Genomic DNA, 21,501 nt, shown 5'->3' with positions numbered 1-21,501 from the left:
AAAAAAAAAAAAAGAATTCACCTTGGCCCTCCCCAAGGAGTCTGTCCTCCTCCGCTCCTCACACCTGGCCCTCCCCTGTGGCTCCATCACAGCAGGTGGGAGCACAAGCCAATGGGGAGTGACGCTGAAAGGCGTGCAAACCAGATGCCTATGATCAATCACGTCACAGAAAAATGGACAGAAAACGCTAAGGTGGTACGACCGTTTTGTGCTTTTCATACTGCACTGCCCTGAGCAACTCCCACAAGGCTCATTGTCCTGTTCGCTTAATTTCTCTCTCATTCCACGATGTGGTGACTGGGAGCTATTTTTTGTCCTCTGCTTTGCCCACAGAAGCCATGATGGGAGCTGTGTCTGGGTGGAATGGGTCTTTCCCCCTCAGGCTCGCCACTCCTCGTCTGGCCCGTGACTCGGCCACACGGAGCAGCAGGAGTTGGGGAGCTCTGTCTCCACCCACCTTCCGCCTCCCAGCAAGAATCAGGCCAGCCCAGGCCAGTATGGATGTCTCCCAGCTGAACCATGTGTCCACGCATGTGCATTAAACCAGTTGAGTAAGGTCAGCACCAAAGAGTGGGGCCCAGGTAGGCCCCCCGGCAGTACACACCCACATCAGCATGTAGACCGGGGCACCCACAAGGCACACGCCCAAGGGGCTCTGTAGAGGCCACAGGGACTTGGGTGGCCAGACCACCCTGTACGAAGTCAGGACATCGGCCATCAAAGCAGTGTCCTCGGGGCAGTGACTCTGGGCCAGGCTGCTGGGCTGGCACCTTGGGGTTCCCTACTCACCTGCCGAGTGCTGCCAGGGGAGTGACTCCCCAGGCCTGTGTCTCCTGCATCACACCTGGAAAACTGGGGGTGATGATGGCAGGAAACTGCAGTGCTGTGGTGAGGATTAAGTCAGTTAATAAATGTAAAGCTCTTAAAGCAGTGCTGGCACAGAGTAAACACTCCTAAATGTTAGCTATTATTACTAATTTGACTCAACAGAGTCTGGAGGATTAGCTGTTGGAATCCTGCATTCCAGACAGGGAGAGAACTGTCACCACGTGGCTTTGCAGGTACCGAGTAAGGACTTGTGAAGCGCCGTTCCTGAGGTGGTAGCGTTTCCTGAGATGCCCACCATGGAGTACACGGGCAGGGGAGAGGGGACTGTGCGCACAAGTCAGGCACACGCCTGAGACCACGCTGCAGGGAGAACTATCGAGTGGGTGCGGCTGAGCACCGGGCACGGAGGTTGGGGGAAAGCGGGGGGGGGGGAGGGGGGCAGGCCACATTCGGCTCGTGCCACTGAGGGGACCCAGGTCGCATCTCTCTGGGTGGCTCCTCAGGCCTGTGGCAGACAGGGGTGGGGACTCGGCAGCCTGAGGCGTCGCCACGACACCTAGGTTTGTACAGAAACTTTTCTGTGCAGCACACCGAGCATCTGGCCCCTTTTCTTATTTTTTTACAGGGATAACTTTATTGCTATTGAATACCAGAATTCATCCCATGACAAAAATATTGGCAAATGTGATTTTCAATGGGTTTTGTTGGCAGTAGCAGAGTTTTTTTGTTTTTGTTTTTTTTACAGTAGAAGCTAGAAAACAAAACTCATGGATCAAAATAAACTACTTGTTTATTCCTGCTTTCTTTCATTTCATAAATAATAAATGAAGATTCCATATGTGTAGGTATATAAAAATTAAAAAGATATATATATATGTGGCTAAGATAATCAAGTAGACAAAAAGAATTGCAATACAGATGTTTTACAACCTACCCCTTCTTTTAGGAAAGTATCTAGTTTAATTGCTCTAATGTCACTATTAGCATAGAACGACTATTATTATTATTATTATTTTAAATAATATAATAGTTTACTTGTACATCATTTTGTGCATTTCTCCATCTCAGTTGTGATCCCCGTGGCATCTGGCCCCTTTTCTACGCAGGACTCTACATAAAGACTGGGCACAGGTGGACACGGGTGGCCTAGGAGACAGCACACACCCGGCCAGCGCCCTGAGAAGGCAGGCGTGGACGGCAGGCCCGGCTAAGGCAGCTGCAGCCTGACCAGGGATGCTCGTGCTCGCGAACAGCCCGATGGAAAATGGACTGGAAATAAATAAGCCCAGAGGCAGGAAGGGCCAGCACAACTTTGTCATGCTCACCTGAATATTTTTATATTTCTCAGGTCAGAAAAAATAAAAAACACAACTAAACAAAAAACAGCCTTTTCCTCACTTTCCTAATTTAAATGGTCACTTCCTAAAAAACAAAAACATAATGAAGAAAGAGGTGATCTTGTTGTCTGTGCAGAAAAACCAAAGGAATCGATTTGAAACTACTGGAACAAAGAATCATAGCCAGGCTGGGGGGCGTGATTGCTTTCCTATTCACCAACAATGAACACGCACAATTTCAAATTAAAAACACAGTCATTTATGCGAAACTCCCTCCCCAGTGAAACACTGCCCAATGACGCTCGCAGGATGTGGGGAGGGAGGGCATGGCTAAGGGCCAGGCAGAGTCAGACCAACATGTAAATGGAAGAAAGCAGAACAGATCAATGCTCCCACCATGATCCTGTGCCCCTCCCCCACCCCACCCCCGCGAATTAGTCTTTTCTAGAAATTTCTCTCTTCCCAAGAAACACTGTAAGGGACTGGGCCCCTGCTGCCCATGGCAGGGTACAAAGGATACATGTAGGCTCAAGGGCCAGATCTTCCTGCTGCATGATGCTGCCCATTGGGGAAGTGCCCGGGAGGCGCTGGCCATGCGGGAAGGCCTCCTCCCCAAGGACCCCGTGGCAGACCAGGGGTTGATCCCTGTTCACCTCCTGGCTGTGACACGGGCACCCTCTGACCTCCAGAGGGAAAGGCTAATATGCCAGGAAGCCCAAAACGCTCAAGACAGTGATGAGAGGCCCACGGGTGCCAGACAGCAGCTCGTCCCCCACGGCCACCGCAGGAAGGCTGGACGTCTCACATTCACTCGCACACAGTTGGCGCTCCCTGAAACCCACGCTGGGCCCGGATGAACCCTGCACATGCTGCTCATCATCAATACACCGAGGATGTCTGTTTCATAGATGTGACGCTGCTACAATACATCACCACTTTTGTATTACCGCCCAGAGAGACATCTGGGAGCTAAACTCCTTGGGGAGAGTCGGGGCCCGCACCCCTTAACTATGGAGCATGACGCTGCTTCGTCATTATCAACAATAAATCAGCAATGAAAGCCAAGCCTCATTTTGGGGACACCCCACCAACAGAGCCTTCAGTTTTCCTTGTGGGAAAACTGAACAGATCAATGCTGGTATCTGGACATGGCCTGAGTAGTTCCTGGCTCTGTGAGCTGGCCAGGAGCTGCACTTTGCACTTGCTGCGTCTCTTGCAAGACAGACAACACCAGGCTACAGCGTTCCAATCGATGGTGCCAGAAAAAGAGCCTTCTTTTGCATCTGCTCATTTTCTTTGCCAAGCAGAAAGGCAATTATCTGCGCCAACATGAAATATAACAGCTGCTTGGACACCGCGGGCGTGCGAGCTGATGAGTTTAATCAGAAATCAATCGCAAGTCAAAATTACAAACCCGGCACACTGGGTGTGCAATGGGGGTAGGGGGCAGTCATCGCCTCCAAGGGGTCCCCTCTGCTCTCTGTTCCAAGAGAGAAAATTTCCCCTCACAAAAGCTTCCACCCCTCACCAGGCTTGGCTACCAGATCTTGCTCCTGTCCTGGGAAAATGTGCTCAGCTTCCCTGTGAACTTTCCCTAAATATGTGAATTCTTCTGAAATCACGAAAATGTGTACAGATTTTTAAATAAGTCACAATTATTAAAAAGAGAGGGAGAAAATACTGAGCACTCACAAGTATGCAAGATTAAGCAGGGTAAAAAGTCTTGTTATTACTTACCACTTTGTCACTCTTAAAAAAGACCTTAACATTTTTAAAAATTTATTCATTTATGCATATAGGAACTGGGGTACAGGCCAGAGATATGGGAGCAGGGGTTGAGCGAATTCACCAGAGACAGAGTGGGGAGCAGAACTGAAATACACTGCTGAGCGGAGCCGCGGGCGGGTCAGGAGAGGTCTACGCTGTAGCCCGCTGCACCACCAGGGAGGGCCCAGACCTTAACATTTAACGTATGTTCCATCTTGCTTTACACCCAGGTTTCTTTCTACACACAACTCAAAAAACAGAGGGCACCTCTGAGGGTCCCTCCTACACCCCTGTGGGGAGTATCTAACAAGCTTTATTAACCAAATGAGTAAACAAACTCTCTGCTGAGTCAGGGGGCCCTGAGTCCGAGGGTTAAAGGCCAAAGCGTAATCACTTTTTAATAGTGAGATTTTCCATACATGTGACTTAAGTTTCAAAGGCTTCAGGAGTCAAGAATCCAGGAAAGGACAGGAATAAAGGAAGGGATAAAATGCACGTCACCCATGCACCCCAGGCCCCCTGCAGCACTCCTGTGATGCCAGGCCCGTGAGGGTGGCAAGTGAAGAAAGAGGTGGGGGGAAGAGACAGAAGTTTCCTAAGAACGCAACAAAAATAGCCCTTAGGGGAACATCAAATGACCCCAGACAACCCAGCCTGCCTTGCTTCATAGATAAGACAAAGGGAAACACAGGAAAGCGAAAAACTGGCCAAGACACAGAACAAATGAGAACCTTCCCCTCCCCGCCACGCAGGCCAGGACGTGCGCTGCCTTCAGAAGCAACAGCAGGTCTGCGCTGTGCCCATGTCGTGTGAACAGCAACACTGAAAAATAAAGACTGGCCTCCACCACCGCACCCCCAGGCTGAGAAAGGAAGACGCTCCTCTGGAGCTCCAGCTGCTGTGCTAGAGAAAGGAAACGAGGCCCTTGAGGACAGAAACGCACTCACTCGGGTCCCCCCCTGACCTCAACTGCACTTCTGTAATCAACAGGAAGCTCTTTCTAATCAGAACCTTTGTTGTCAGCAGTGCAATAGGGAGAATTCTTTTCGCACAGTCCCATTCCTTTCCAGTCACGGAAAAATGACTTATGGCAGCCAGATGCAGACATGTGGGAGGACACTCTGATCGAGACTCTCATGTCTGGAGCAGGGAGCCCCAGCCCCGGAAAACAGAAATGTCCAGGCTGCTCCTCAGGACCCCCGGGGGTGTCAAGCTACTGAAATGAAAACATCACGCCTTCCCTCCACCTCACTCCGGCCGGTCATCGGGTTCAGTGGTCTGTGTGCTTTCCCTGAATTTTGACATATTAATTACCTTCATCTCCTGAAAATCCATTCTTCTGTTCCCTCTAAACACTTTACAGATACTTTCAGAGGTTGGATCATTAAGAGAAAATCTTTAATGCCAGGCTCCTTGTGGAGTCTGCTGCTTGGGGCGACCTCAGAATCAATATGCATTTTACAAATCATACATAACAGAATAAAGATCCCCGCTCCAATGACGCGAACAGCATTAAAGATTCAAAACTTGAAACACATCTTCCTACCGGGCCAGAAGGCCACCTTTATAAAAAAGCAGTGTCTTTATCATTTTTTTGCTCAACCTGGACTGTTTATTGAACTAATGATTTATTCAGTGGTCATTCGAAAAATATCCAAAAATTTAAGTTGCATTCCATACTTTAATCCTAGCCTCACAACAAACTAAGGCCAGTGTCAGCATCTCTCCTGGGATGGCGCACAGAGAATGGTACCTGCCACCACTTGGGAAGCGGTGGTCACACAGCCTCTGTTATCCCCACAGTGGTGAGCGTGCCATCCTTGTGCCAGATGTTTATCTCATACAGTCATTTCCCTCTCAAATACCGTAAGGGCCTCCCTGGAGGTCTAGGGGTTAGGTCTCGGCGCTGTCACTGCGACTTCTTGAGTTCGATCTCCAATCAGGAAGCTGACCCACATGGCACGGGGCAGACCTCCGCTGTCTCACCTGCTGCTCCCCTCAGCAGTGGATTTTAGTAGATCCACCTACTCTGCTCCCCACTCTGTCTCTGATGAATCCTCTTACCCCCGCACCTCTGGCCTACACTCTAGTTCTTTATTTTACACAGAAAAATAAAAAAAATAAAGGATGGTGAAAAAAGAGAAAATAAATGTCCTATGCAAATCAAGATGATACTAGTTTCACAAACACAACACAGGAAAGGAGAAGCCTCCAGAAAAACTTCTAAATGCTAATCCTTCTGCTCTGGCTCTGGAACTGCCATCTCCTAAAACCACCACTGAGAGTTCTTGGAGAACTGCTGAAGGGGTCACCTCGCTTTCCCTCACGATAACTCGGGGGACCAGGCACCCGTCTCTCTGTACTCGGCCACCGAGAGCACAGAGCAGAAGTTGTTAGCCAGAGACGGCGTGAACACAGCAGAACTGGCACCAGGCACACCGAGGCCTCTTCCCTGCTCCAGACTCTGCCATCGGTCTGGGGCTGGCGAGAATGCAAACTGCCAGCTATGCCAGGCTCCTGGCTGCCAGCAAACGCCCCCTTGGCAGAAGCCGGGGTGGGGGAGGCGATACCCTGGCGTAGATGGAGAGCAGGCCGCTCGTGAAGGAGAATTTGAAAATCACTTGCATTTCCACCTCTCCTTGCTGGGCGAAATGTGCCTTCAAACTCTGGCTGAGGTTTTTACTTTTCTTTTTCTTTTTAAGGATGTGCATTTTTAAGATTCTGTCACACTCAATCTACAAAACGTACCACCAGACCAAGCTAGGTGGCAGAAAATTTCCAGAGCAACAAAGTGGAAATTCCAGCAAGCTTTCTGAACTGGCCAAGATCTGCTGTAAGAGCACAAGCACACCAGGTGCTTGTGAGAGGACCACTTAATCTGGTCCCAGTATTGACAACGTGATGCTGCTTCTATTAGCATCACTTTACAACTGCTTACCAGGTTGCATTAAAAAGGAAATATGGGGCCCTCCCTGGTGGCACAATGCAACGGGTTAAGGACGCAGCACTGCAAGCTGGCCACAGCTGCTTCAGTGCAAGTTCGATCCTTGCCCCCGAAGGTGACCCACACGGCGCGGCAGACCTCTCCTGACCCGCCCGTTGCTCCCCTCAGCAGTGTACTTCATCATTCTGCCTGTTCTGCTCCCCGCTCTGTCTCTGGTGAATCCTCTCACTGCCCCTGCACCTCTGGCTTGCACCCCAGTTCTGTATGCATAAATAAATAAATCTTTACAAAAAAATAAAAGTAAACAGGAAAGGACCAAGCCTAAGAAGGCAATAGCTTCAAAGCAGGAGGTCTGCAGCACACCTCTGGGCTCCCCAGAGCATCAGCCTTGCATGCTGGAGAAGGGAGCCGGGTGGTAGCCTGGAAGTCGCCTCCTAGACGCACCGGACCAGCTGACAGTTCCAGGCAGTGACTGTGAGCTGAGGACTACGCCGAGGCCTGGGAGTGCCGGCAGAGCCAGGACAGCAGAGGTGAGACTGCCTGCCAAGCAAGCCTCCCACGTTCTAGTAGCTTCTCTTTGAACATATGTCCCTGGGCATCCAGTTGGGAAGCAGATGCCTAGCTTGATTGCTCTGCAGTGAGAAAGGGAAGAGCTTATCTTCAGCGGACGGGAGCTCGTAGGGGTGCAAGGCTGCCAAGCTCGGGCGCCCTATCAAGATGACGCCTGGCAGCCGCCAGCACACCGCCAACTGCTACCCATAAATTAAAAGGAATTCTGCCTTCTTAGCAAGTGATTTATATGGAAGAGCTTTGAGTGCTAAGTTCTGAATGAAGCCAAGGAACACTTCATTGAAATGATCCATTTTAGCACTGAGCTCAGTTGGAGAACCAAAACAGATTTCTTTCTTTCTTTTCCTTATTCTTTCTCTAAAAATTAGTTTTGCATAGAACTGGAGGACCACTTAATCTGGCCAGAGGTGCAGGGGAGGGAGGTAAGAGGACCCACCAGAGGCAGAGTGGGGAGCAGAACAGGCAGACTGACTGAAATACACTATTGAGGGGCGCAACAGGTGAGACAGGAGAGGTGAGCTGTGCCTTGTGGGTCAGCTCCCTATACAGGTTTGCACGCAGGCCATGGGGGTGAAAGCACTGAGACTTAGTTCCTAAACCACCAGGGAGGACCCCCTCCTAAAGTAGATTTCAATATGCTTCAGATGAACTCAAAGTAACTTCTACTTTCCCACCCACCCAGGCCAGTTCAGGGGGACTAACACAGTCTCAAGAGATGCTTAAGAGAGAGTAAAAGGAGGAAAAAAAATAACTTTTCAAAATCTCTACCTACAAAGCAGAATACTTTCCTGGGAAGTTCTGTGTTCGAGAAAAGCTACTTTACAGGCTGACCAGGATTGGATAAATCAACCCCTGAAGGCACATTAAAGCCAGTAGCCCAATAAACGCAGCTCCCAGTTAAGAAACCTTAGAAGACTAGTTGACACACCAGTTTATTCTAGAAAGCAACTTTAGTTTTTTAAATGGATTTCTCAGCATTTCCATCATTCTTACAGCAAAACACCAACAGCCTCTTCTCAATAAAATATTTCCTTCTGCTCCAGGAGGCAAATGCTTGCTTTGCAGCAGCATCCCCTCCTCCCCCACCCCCGCCCCCCACCCCCATCGGGAGAGTGTACAGTCAGGAGCCCAGAGAGAGCAGCCTCCCAGGAAGGTCACTGTCACCTCACTCCGGAAAAAGGACGCTGAGACCTACACAAGGGCAGGTACATGGAGGCCAAGGTCACACGTGTCATCTGGATACCGCTTCCATACCCTGGCAGGTGCACAAGCATGAAGGCCCATCATAAATGACTTTATCAGTAAGTGGGCAGTTGGTTGATCAGTGCCAATGACAAAGCACAAGCTTCGGCTTCCACAGGTCCACCACCAGCACGTGCTGCCCCCTCCCTGGACAGTCGGAGTGAGCCGCCCTCTGTATGATAGCTACAGCATCCACCCCACCGAAGACGATTTCCAGGGCAAATGGAGCCCAGCTTCTCTTTACACACAGCAAAGGAAGCAGGAACGACAATCAGTAGCAATTAATTAGAGAATTGACAAAGTCCTTTCCACATAAAATCTGAGCTGACATCTTCTTCCAGGAGGTGGGGTGTATGTGTGCTTTTCATCAGAATTAGACTTTCAACACTGATTAGCAAGACGTCTAGTCAACCGTTTTCCCCATCCCCTCTTCCTTATGCTCCCTGGCCCTCTCTTCTCACCCCTCTGTCCCTGAACTCCACTTCATTCACAAGTGTCTGCTAGTTCGTAACTATGTCACTTTGTCAGTTCATCTGTGATTCCTTGTTTTATTCATCCAGTACCTGTCTGCCTTTCTGATCTGCTTTGCCACACAACTCCTCAGGCGCCTACGCTCTGTATATGACGCTATTTAGTTTTTCCTCGTGGCTGACCAGTTGCCTGTTCTGTGGACAGATCAGATCTTCTTGATCCCATCCTCTCTCAATGGGTGGCCTCCAAGTGCCACTTACTGTAAATGATGCTGCTAAAAACACTTTGGAGCACATAGTTTTTTGAGCTGGTGGTTTCATGTTCTTTAGAGAGATGCCCACGAGTGGGAGTGCTGGGGTCATGTGGTATTTTCTATACTTAGTTTTTGGAGGTCAGTCTAGATGCTCTACTCTCCAAGCTACCAATTATTAGGGGTTCTCTTTCGCAGTAAAAGTTGTACCAACAGGAAAGATCATCTGAGTATAAACCATAAGTCCCAGGGTGATTGTTGTTGTTATTTTTTAATGGCACAAACCAATTAGAATTCCCACCAAAAAAACAGGCAGGACTTTTCCTTGTGTTTGGTCATTCCTGAAAACATCTCCCCTGAGGATGAGCTAGCTTAAATTTTTGTCAGCCTGATGCCATGCATGCAACACAAGGAAGAACTCAAAAAAAAACCTCAGAATTCAACCAGAACTATATATATATCCGCAGCAGCCTGTGCATGAGCCTGCCCATTCCCTTTCACCTCCTGGTGTTCAAACACCCGCTGGGACGCAGCACATTCACAGCATGGCGCTGCTGGGGCCCAGCAGGAACACTTCTTTGCACGCCTGTCACATGCTTATTACATGGCCTGTTGCTTTTAGCCCAGACACCCAAGCTGAGAGGAAGCTGCTCCCATCACACCCCTCTGGCAGGCCCACCCCCCACTGTGCCGACCGACTCCCACGGGTGGCCGGAGGAGACGAAACAATTTTCAGGGAGTCTGCAAACCAGTCATTAAACATAGCGTGACTGACTATCCAACTACAGCAGCTTGAATCATACTAAAGCTATAAAGGCAGTAACAAATGCAAGCCCCTGATTCAATCACTCCAAGGCGCTGCTCAATGTGTCCCTGGCGTCGTGGCCACCTTTTGTTGACCCGGTGCCATGTTGCTGTTCCAAGCCCATGACCAGGAACGTTTGCAGCCCACGATCAGCCTCGCAGGAGGGATTCTGTGGCTGAAGGCACGGGACAGGATCTGTGTCTTTGCAGTCACGTCTCACACTCTGAGCCCCACAGCAACAGGCACACCTCCGGCCCTCCTGCTCCAGCACCTTCCACCTCTGCCCTCCACAAGCTTTCTACACATACACACATGCACAGATGCACACTCACAGGAGCACACACTGACACCCCACATGTCTGCCACTGGGCAGACGGTGATGGGGGAACCCGACGTTGCCAACGTAATCAAGGCCAACGGGGAGCTCGCCTCATGGGGCTCCCAGCCACACTGCAGCCTGAAGCCTTGGCCCCCCAGGTCACCAAGGTACTAGGGGTTAGCACCTCTATCTCCAGTCTTCAGCCTCCCTGACAATTTCCTCAAGTCTGTCTTCTCCATCCAGACTCTCATCAGAGGTCAAGACCCTCAATGTTTGACTGAGACTGTTGGTCTCTTTTCTTTCTTCCTCAGGAACTGTCAAGTGTTACTGCAATTTTATTCTGTCCCTCCAACCACGCCCCAAACCTCAAAAAACCAATTTTCCCCCTCACGTTTCCCAGTAATGGATGCTGTTACCACTAACTGCAGAAGCTGAAAACCTGAACACCCGCATTTCTTGCCCCTCACCCCTACTCCCAAACACAGGACCCTCCCCACCACCACCACCTCTACAAGCCAGTCTCTGCCACCCTCTGCCAAGATGCTCTTTCCACCATGTCTGGACAGAAGACTCCTCAACCCTCTGGGCCCATCTGCTCTTGCCAACACCATGACTGCACAGGAGTCAGTATTTTTTAAAGTCAACATTTCTCTCCAACATCTTCCTGTTCAGCTCTGAATAAAATCCAGGTTTGGTTTCATACTAACACAGCCCTTACGCCCAGGCACCATACACCAAAACTCTCCCTCTACTTCCGAAACTGCCACTGACCTGTCTGGACTCCTTGCCTGGACCCCACTGCCCATCCAGTTTTCATGAGGACTCAGGAGGCCTCCTCAATCAACCACAGCACTCATCCAGTGGGGCCCAACCGTCACCCTCTGCTCCTGTTCTGGGAGTCACGCTGCCCTCTGTCTCTCCCAGAGGGGACAAAACGCAAAAGGGGAGACCTCACACCCTTATCCACAGGGACCTCCTGGTTACGGAAGATTCTAAGCACATGATGATGTGCAAGAGGTTTTCGCTGATGGGTAAGCAAATGGGGCAAGATCAAAAAAAAGAAAAAAAAAAAAAGCAGGGGCCCTCCCTGGTGGTGCAGCGGGTTAAAGCACAGCACTGAGAAGCTAAAGCCACTTCAGCATGAGTTCGATCCCCAGCCCCGGAGGTGACCCACATGGTGCGGCAGACCTCTCCTCCCCTCAGCACTGTATTCCTCAGGCAGCCTTTCCTGCTCCCCATTCTGTCTCTGGTGAATCCTCCCAGCACCTCTGGCCTGTACCCTAGTTCTGTATGCATAAATAAATAAATCTTTAAAAAAAAAAAAGCAAAGGAGGGATCAGTTGAAGACAAAGAGAGCCTTATGAGAAGACATTTTCTGCAACTGAACAGAAAGACGAACAGTAACCTGAAACAGTGAGGTGCCAATGCTGTGAGCGCAGGCCCACCCCAGCCCGCTGACTCACCCAGGGCCGGAGCCACCCAGAGCCCACCTGCCCCGGGGAGAATCTGCTCACATGTAGCCATGTGAGCTGCCAGTGCTGGGTTAGAACAGAAGATGAAGAAAAGCCCTGCTTTAAGGAAGGTTCTGCTATATCCTCAAAAACGCGACCCAGAGGCAGAGCCCGGGGCTTTCTCCCCAGCCTGTGCTCAGATGGAGTGTCAGGGAGAAGGCAGGGGGTGGGCCTGGCCTTCCCAGAGGCTCCCCAGGGGGGCAGACTGCAGGAGTCTGCTTGCTGCTTACACCACTCCTATCTCATCTGATCTAAATAGGGGGAGGAGAGAGGGGAGTGGGAGGGGCTAGAGGAGAGGAGGGAGAGATAGGAAAGAGGGAGGACACCAGGTAACACCAGGCAGCAAGAGCAGGTGCCAGCCAGTACCTCATCACGGACCACAGGGCTCGAGGAGACACAGGGCATCCACTGCTCTTGGGTGCCGGTGGCAGTGGGGACTGGCAGCCACCCCAAGGTCCCTTCTGGGGGGCGCGTTGCTGCTTTCCGTTCTCCCGGTAGGCGTGTGCCGGCAGTGAGGAGTGCGCACTCCTGGGCCGCTGTGGGCTATGCCGATCTGTGTCCTCACTGCTCCTAGTTGTGCACAGAAATGAGGGGAAACAAAGTCAAAGGGAACGACAAGACCTGCAGCAGAGACAGCAGTGCACCCCCAAGCTGGCCCTGGGAGCCAGCACCCTCGGGCCTTGCGGTTACTTTGTGTCTGGTATCTTCCATGATACCTTTAACCCCTACCCGGGACACATACACCCCGCATCCTCCCCGTACACTTCTCAAATCTCATTTGGAAGAAGTGGTACTGGGATTCATGGTCCCACAAAATTGTGTGCAGAGCTGATCCACCCTCTAACTTCTCAGAACAGCTGCTTTCATAGGTCCTGAGAAATAATTCATAACCACCAGGCTGGCCACGCTGTCACATGGATGATACCCAGCAGCAGAGTGAACAGGGGCATGTGGGAAGGAACGGGGGGCTGGCCCCTCCAGCCCACACTTCATGCGACATCTGGAATGTCACAGGGAACAGCATCACCTGGGCCCCAGTGACCCAGAAGCCCTGGCGTCTGTACATTACAGCATGATGTGATGTCCACAGCAACCTAGTCTGTGGAGCAAGACATGTGGAGAACACCTGAACCCCAAATCCAGAAGGATGGGGACATAAACAGTGTTCGTCAAACGGCACAGTGCAGCTGAGCGAATAAACAGGGGATGTCAGTGCAGACAACTCCAGGCAGCCAGTGGTGCAGGAAAAGAAAGGCCGTGAGCACCGTCTGTGTCTGCAGACATGTACGGGACACACACAGTAGGAAACCACTGCACGAAACTCACTGGAGTGGACGTGCCAAGCTCAAGTCTGTGGTCACTTTGAGACAAGGGCAGGGACTGGGCCCCTTGCAGGTTACTTTCTGCTTGTTAAGAATGAAATCCCAATCTCCCCAAAGGATAGAACAGAAAACCAAAACTGAAGCTTGACAAGCTCATTTCTCTGAAGTTGTTTTTTGCTAAAGGTGATGTCACCTGTGAGACCCAGTCTCATGACTGTGAGCCCCATCACGACAGCAGGACCCCTGCTCCGGTGGAGGCAACTCATGCGCACACCCCCGCTGCAGCTTCCCTGCAGCCTAGCTGACTCTTAAAGGAGTGGCCCAGGGCCCTCTGGATTCACAAAAAAAGTGGGGGACAGATCACTGAGAATGCATGAAGAACTGTGCATATGTATTATTCTGAGAAAATGGACACAGCTCTGCGAGATCCTCAGAGGATGCTGTGACCCCCAGGTGCCCTAACAGTGGATGTTTCAGGCAGTCCTGAGGCCCTGCCCCTGTATCCCACTACAGAAGTGAGGTGCTCAGGGCCCCACAGACGGGCTCCAGATCCTGGCTCCTTGAGGCAGTGACTCTGGAGCAGTCTCTCTCCACAAAGCCAGGCTAACAGCACTGTGAGTATCGAGGGCTTCACACCTGCACATGCTGTTCAGGAGATTCTAACCAAGATGAGCCTGGACCCTCCCCCAGGGATGCACCCAGCTCCTCCTCACCCCTCAACACCATCTCTAGGGGACCCCTGATGGCCCAAGTCTCATCTGCCATCCCTTCCCTGCGCACGCTGCTTGGGGGAAGGAATGGGCCCTGAGTTGCTCTTGGCTGGACAGCAAACAAGCACAAGGTGGGCTAAGAGGACTAAGGGAAGCAGGAGCGTCTCAGGCAGACAGCAGAGAGCTGCCACAAAAACACTGCGGCCCCACGTCTTGCAGGCTGCATGTCCATCAGCAGAGCTGTTCAGCCACCAAACTCCTTGCAGTTCAGTGAGATGATTAAGAATGACAGGGAAGGGGATGAGACAGACGGTGCTCCCCTTGAATGTCTGACTCCAGGGAGCCAGGGAGCTGATGGAGAAAAACAGGAACAGAGGCACAGGTCAGCAGAGGTCAGGACCAGGGAGAGCTGAGTCCTATGACAGGTCTGTGAGGGCCACAGAGGGGCTGTGGGTGGCTGCAGTGAGTGAGGCAGAGCAGAAAGGTAAGGAGACAAAGAGGATTCTGGAAGTGGGAAGGAAGGGGGAGATGGTTGTTCTCCAAAAAAGCGAGGCTGGCCCTGTGTTGATGCTGGTGTGTGTGTTTGGGGGGGCGGAAGGGGAGGTGTCATCCAAGCCACACCTCTGACCCAAGGCTTTCCTGGCATAAGCGTGGGTCAGAATAACTGGGTTCCCTCCTCCTAAGCACCTTTAAGGGGTATCGAGAGCACTGGAGCACAAGGTTCTACTGAAATTACCTCCAAGGAGGCCTCACCTCAGCGTGTTACCACTCCCTGTCTTGTCCTTACGTCCAGACACATAAAAGGCATAAAGTAGGAGAAAAAAAGCAGGGAGTAAGTTCTCATATTTCTTAAAAATTCCAAAGTAAGGACTTTGCAGTTCCATAACAAAAGGGGCTCCGTGTGAAATGGTTAGTGAGGATGGATTTGACAGAAGAAGACAACCATGGTAGCTCCAGGAACTTGAAAACACCTTCGTCTTCCTTACCATATGTAAGCCAGGGGATAACACGAATGTGCCTTCCCTTTTTAAAATGAAAACGGACCTCTCGGAATCTGAGTGTGACCTGCGACTCTTCCAGTGCGGCTGACACTGCCTTCTGTGGGATTCCAGAAGGCACCTCCGAAAACTCTCAGCTGACAGCGCAACCCCAGAGCCAGCTCAACAGCTGTTTTCTGACAGCTGCCACTCATTTGAATGCAGATTCCGAGCAAAAACTGTTAGAAACTGTTCCATTTGCAACTTCTCTGTGAGAGTAAAGATTTCACAGCAGCATGCAAGCAGCACAACCCAGTCATATGAACTTGCAACGAGCCATGTGAGGTCTAAATGTAGGTCTCAGGGAAACTTAGTGAAACCTCATTAGTTCGTCCAGAAGTGGGAAGAGTTTGGACTCACATTGTGCCTGTTACGTAACAGGGGGATACATTTAGCAGGTGTTTTATTTGGTTTTGGTTTGAAAGGAAATCTGAGAACTTCCTCTCTGCATGTGCCCCGCCCAATTTCGAAACCGGGAGATGACTTACGACGATTCCTGCGCATGGGACAGGGAGAAGAGGTCGCACAGCAAGCAGACCCCAAACACGGTGACGCCCGTCTCCTTCACCAGCATGGCACAGGTGCCCAGGAACAGGCTGAGTAGCAGGAAGAAGGGGGACACGGTCGGGGGGAAGCGCTCCCCCACCCCACCCGGGGCCATGCTCCTGAAAAACAAGTTCCAGATTGTGTTCAGCTGAGGAGGAACATGCGCTGCCAGAGCGTCCACTTCTGAAAGGCAGGCGCTGACACCAGGCCCGCGGAGCTCCAGGTGAGCAGAGACGTCCACAGTGTGCGACACCAAACCACTTAAACTGCAAACCCAGAAGAAAGCAGATCCCCAACCACCCTGAATCTGTTCCTTAAATTAAGAGAAAATATGGCATAGAAGGCACTCCCCTTGTGGTGGCAATGGATTAAAGCACAGCACTATGAAGCTGTCCACAGCCACTGCAGCAAGAGTTCCATCCTGCAGGGAGGTGACCACATGGCGCGGCAGACCTCTCCTGACCCGCCCCCGCTGCTCCCCTCAGCAGTGGATTTCGGTCAATCTGCATGTTCTGCTCCCCACTCTGTCTCTGGTGAATCCTCTCACCACTAACACCACCTCCCCCCCCCCACACACACACAGCTTTGGCTTGTACCTCAGTTCTTGTATCATTAAATGAATGCAAAATGTCACTTAAAATGCTACCACAGAGTTACACTTCATGACATGGGCAGACATTAAGTCAGTGTGTTTTAAGCAAGACAGGCCACCCAGCCGTGTGTGTGAATCTGGAGTCAGGCCCCTGAATTCAAATCGCAGTTTAGCAGACAATTTATAGGGCAAAAGGGGGCAGATGACTCTCTTAGCTTTTGTACCTGTGAAAAGGGAGGGAGGGGGGTACAAGGAAGGGCAGTAGGAGGAGTAAATAAATGGCAAGGGCTTAGTGTGATCACTATTATTTATATATATGCTTTTGCACACAAAACCTAAGAAGTCAATGTCCATATATGTAAAATGTATATGCAAGTACATATATATGTATGTATACAGTATATATTAAATACAGTATATATTTAAATTATAAAGTAGCATCCTCATTTCTATGGTGAAAATACAGATGCCTTTGTTACTATTTGATTATAAAAGGTATTAATGATTAATCCAGATCTGACCAACACAGATCTGCCCCAAGTTTTAAGGAAGCAAATCCAGAACAAGTCAGAATACCAAACTATAAAAGATAGAGAAGCCTCATTGGCTTTGTTCCCTAGAAATGGTACAAAGTGAAGACAACAGCAGACTTGGTGTGAGCTGACACTGTATCAGCAGCACCCCTCCAGGTCCACCCATGGAAAACACAGATGTTTCACCCTCCTTGTGGCCAAGTGCATTTCTCCCACTGATCTCCCATGAGGAAATATTAACCACATTTTTTTTCCTCCTCAGCATAATTTCCAGCAGGGTCTTCAAAACCCCTCGACCTCTGCAGCTCGCTCTCTCAGGGACACATGTGTCTGGCCACACCAGCAGCACCCCACACCTGGCAAGCCACACCCACCTACCCAGCTCTGAAGGAAAAAACTGCCCTATCTCCACGGCACTGACATCTGACCTTGACACCCCACTGTGGCTGCCCACCGTGGCCTGCAAAGGTGTACCGCATCTTCCTGCAGAGCTGACACTGCTAAGGTGGGACTGGCCTGCCCCACAGGGGCCTGAAATAACACGCTTCAGTATCATGCAGAGAGGGATCTGAAGCTGTTATTAATGTCGTTATCACCAGAGTGAAGAGGAAACACACTGCTGATAGCAGGCTGGTGGCCTTCAGATTTCCACACCGTGATTTCTTCCCGTGCAGTGGGAGGCCACCCAGTCAGGTCTACAAGAAGGTTCTTGACCACTTGCACCAAAACACCTCGAAGCTTCATGTCATTCTCATCCAAGGTCTGAACTGGCTCTAATGGGGCCCTCCACCTTCGCACCTCTGACACTAGCTTGGAAAGGTTGCGCTGGCTATTGTAGATCTCTGGCCTCTCAGGGACAAACAAAACAGCCTCCAGACATTGTGAAGTGTCCTCTCAAACACCCTGAACTGAGAGCCACTGGTTCCTCAGAGTCACTGGGCTTTGAAAGATTCTAAGGCAAATGAACTGATCCAGAGATCAAAATTCACAAATCATTAATTAACCAGCCTTCCTCCCGGAGAGTAGGACATCCAGGTTTACTCCCCACAATGTTCTCTTATTTATTTATTTTTCCAGAGAAGAACTGGGGTAGGCCAGAGTTACAGGAGGGTGAGAGGATTCCCCAGAGACAGAGGGAGGAGCAGAACAGGCCGATCTAGGAAGTACACTGCTGAGGGGAGCAGCAAGAGACAGGAGAGGTCTGCTGCATGTGGGTCAGCGCCCTGGCCGGGGATCAAACTCAGGCCACTCAGGCCACTGTGCTGACAACACTGAGATTTAACCCCTAAGCCACCAGGGAGGCCTTATCCACCTGCCCCTTTCCCAGTGTAAATATGTCACAACTTAGGTGACAACCTACCTGGTTACCTGGGGGGGGGGGGGGGGGATCATTATCATAGGAGACTTTTTTTTTTTCTTTTCAATTTCCCAATGCCACAAGTTTCTATATTTTGATGTAAGGGTGTGTGACTTGGAAAAACCACAGCTGGAAAATACTCCCTTCCATTCAGCCTTGTTATTTTAAGCTCTGCACTTACATTAGTGAGACTAGTGAAAAGGAAAACAAAATGCGGCCAAGATGAAAAGAAGAAATTAAACAAATCACAGGAACACAGAAGTGCAGACGACACTTGCTCAGTGTGTTTTGGCTCAGAACTAAGATTCCAAATTCTAATCCCGGTGAGAAGCAACAAGGAGGAGGAATCGAGAGATAGGAGCTGCCTTCCCAGCCCTGGAAGAGCAGCTTCTTTAAGAGGCTGGGATGTGGTTCAGACTGGAAGAGAGAAGGCCTCAAAGGAAGTAAGGAAGGAGGATGACTCCTAGCCCTGGGCTGCAGGGCACCAGTTCAGCTCTGACTGCCCAAAAGCCCCCGTTAACCAGGCTGGTGCTCTATCCACACATACACATACGTGCATGCACACACGTACACGACCCAGGCAGGCATAAGTCCATCATGGAGAAGGGCCATACATACCTGTTGTAGGAGAGAAAGGCCAGCAGAAACAGCAGACACGCCAGCACATCAGCTCTGCCAACAATTCCGGCCACCTAGGAAGTTTGGAAAAATGGAAGATGAAAACCTCAGAACATGCCTTCCAGAAAACCCTGATGGCCACAGAGTTGTTTTTAGATGAATGAAGGTACAACGCAACAGCAAACGCTGTTCTCCATCTGACCCATCCCCACCCCTGCCCATAGACAGCCGATAGGTTGCAGGAAGGGCAAGATTTTCTCCCTTCATTTCAGGCTCATCCTCTCTTCTCTGGAGGGTCAGTTCACAGCAACAAAACTTATTCACTAGTGAAATAACTCAAAATACTCTAGGAGCAATGAGTCCAGATGCTGTGCAGGTCTGTGGCCATGGGAGCCAAGGAACGGGGGTACTCAGAGGCAGGGGAGACTGAGAGGGCAGGTTGCTGGCAAGAAGAGAATGAGGCTCCAACTGTGATGGTGAGTGAGTATGTGTGTTTGTGTGTGACCTGTGTGCACTTCTTAGCTCTGTCATTAACAGCGCCTGAAAGGAAGACACCCCAGGAGCAAAAGCCAGCCAAGCACTTTCCACTAAGGAGGACACAGCTGAGTCCTTGGCCAGAAGAGGAGACACAAGGTCATGTGGATCATCTTCTCATGACAGAAAACAAACAAGAAAGCACCCCCAAATGGCAGGTACACACAAAAGGGCGTAGGAGGAGGTGGCAGGGAGCTCTCACTGCATACAACTTGAACATTAAATAAAGGCAGTAATATAACAACGCATCATAATGTAATACTGCATAGTACACAGGTATGACATGTGTGACACTGGTAATGTAGCCTATGAGCATTTGTTACATTGTATATACTTTACAAATGAGTCATATATTTACATATCAATATTTTTCTTCATCTGTTATACTATACCTGTAAGTCAGACATGTATTATAAACTACACATTATATAGAGGCTACAATTATTTAACGGTATATATTATATGATGTCTATTGCAGAACAATACTGTTAACACTTATATAACCTCTAATACAAAATTCACATTATATGTAATTCTATGTTATAAAGAAAATGAAGACTGGTAACTTGCTAGTTCAAGGAGACTAAAGAGAAATGATGAATGACCTTTGTGTTAGAGAACAATTCAGAAAACTAAATTATTAAGGCATAAAGTGGATGAAGTGTCTCAAGTGTTTTAGAAAGCAAATAATGTTTTCATGCATTAAGAGAGAAAATGAGGGAAATTGATAAAACAAAGTGGTAAAACATAAAAAATTTGGAATTTTAATAAAGACTATATAGTCATTATATTTTCAAGCTTAAATTTTTTGTTTTGAATGTATTTCTTTAGAAGGAAACTGAAGTGCAAAATAGGAGGGGAAGGCAGAAACTTACAAATCTCTGTATTACTTCGCTGCTTAAAATGTGTGTGTATTTCAGGAGTATAATGGACCAGGCGAGAAAATAACAAAAATAATGAACAACCATATACCAGAGACATTTTGTGGGGGTGGAGTGGGGAATGGGATCAAAAACGGGGGGGGGGGGGGGAGGGAAGGAAATGCACCCCTGTGGTGGCACAGGGGTGATTTGGTGATGGGAAACCTGCGGGGATTACAATCGAGATGGAAAAAAAAATGTGCAAAATGATGTAAAAATAAACTTTGTAATAAAAAAAAATGTGTGTGCATTTCTTGGAATTTTATGAAACTGTAAAGGGAAAGATGATTCAAACCCAATTCTAAGAGAAAGCTTGAGGTGGGGAGCAGGAATGAGGCCAGGACCTTAGGCTGGGGAAGGGCATCACCCAGGAGCGAGGACCCGACCTCCACCATGTGCTGGAGAAGCGATCAACAGTTAAGAGTGGAACGGAATTTTCTGGTGAATTTAATGTGATACAAACACGTGCTGACTTGCCATCGTGCACACAGGAAACTCAGGGGTTATTATGATGCAGTGCTACTTAGTGAAATAAAGAGATGGGGTGTGTGTGAAGTCCCCTGGCCTCCTTTTCCCTGCAGGGAAGGGCCTGGGGGCAGAGCTGAGACAGGTTTTCCTAAATGACTTGTGGGAATCACCTTTTTACTTTAAAGTTTGTGTGTCTGATGTTTTACATATTACTAGATAAGTTGATGTATTTATTAGCTAATCACCTAAATAAAAACCGATTAAACCATGAATGCGTTGAGAAAAAATCTTGTCCAATCTGCACCAAGAGAAACCCAGACACAGCAAGCGACTGTGGATGGCGGAGCGGAGAGTGATGCCTGATGTGGTCTGGGCTGCAACTGGTGCCCGCTGGCCCATGTGCCAACAAGGAAGGAGTGTCAGCACAAATCAGGAAGACGGTGACTCAGGGAAGCTGGCAGTGACAACGTGGCATCTCTGGGGTGTCAGGCCCAACTGGGGCTCCATGTCTGCAAAGCAGGATTAGCGGGGTTCCCGAGTGTGGCCTGGCCAAGCCCGGCCAGCCCACATCTTGGCTCTGAACCCTGAACTCGCCTCTCCTGCCAGGCCTCCAGGGATAAACAGAACCCCCAAGTCGGGTGAGGGGAGGCAGCTGGGCCCAGAGGGACACTACTCGAAGCATGCCTGCTGTTGCGTTGGCCACAACAGTGAGTCTGCAGGCTGGCCCTGGGTGCAGGTCAGTGCCAAGGGCAGTGGCCAGCAGGTGGGCAGAACCACACTGCAGACTGCAGCAACAGGAGGATGAATGGGGTGGTACCCC

The 21,501-nt window shown here is 49.9% G+C and overlaps 1 protein-coding gene across 3 annotated transcripts in view; it reads right to left on the bottom strand.

Moving 5' to 3' along the window:
* Nucleotides 1-21,501, bottom strand: part of TMTC1 (transmembrane and tetratricopeptide repeat containing 1) — a 181,598-nt gene that overhangs the window by 139,854 nt on the left and 20,243 nt on the right. Inside the window, exons 3-5 of one of the 3 annotated variants that reach the window (XM_012720432.1) lie at nucleotides 18,760-18,833; nucleotides 15,602-15,778; nucleotides 12,411-12,614 (exon numbers count right to left, since the gene is read on the bottom strand). In XM_012720432.1, coding sequence (XP_012575886.1) covers nucleotides 12,411-12,614; nucleotides 15,602-15,778; nucleotides 18,760-18,833 — 455 coding nt within the window. The remainder of the gene's footprint in view (nucleotides 1-12,410; nucleotides 12,615-15,601; nucleotides 15,779-18,759; nucleotides 18,834-21,501) is intronic. The other 2 variants (XM_012720430.1, XM_012720431.1) reach the window with 2 other exon arrangements.

This window comes from Condylura cristata, unplaced genomic scaffold, assembly GCF_000260355.1.
Source record: "Condylura cristata isolate star-nosed mole 26May11 unplaced genomic scaffold, ConCri1.0 scaffold00004, whole genome shotgun sequence".
In the NCBI taxonomy this organism is placed as follows: domain Eukaryota; kingdom Metazoa; phylum Chordata; class Mammalia; order Eulipotyphla; family Talpidae; genus Condylura; species Condylura cristata.
Note: the sequence above shows the minus strand (reverse complement) of the source record. Positions and strands in the feature narration are given on the sequence as shown.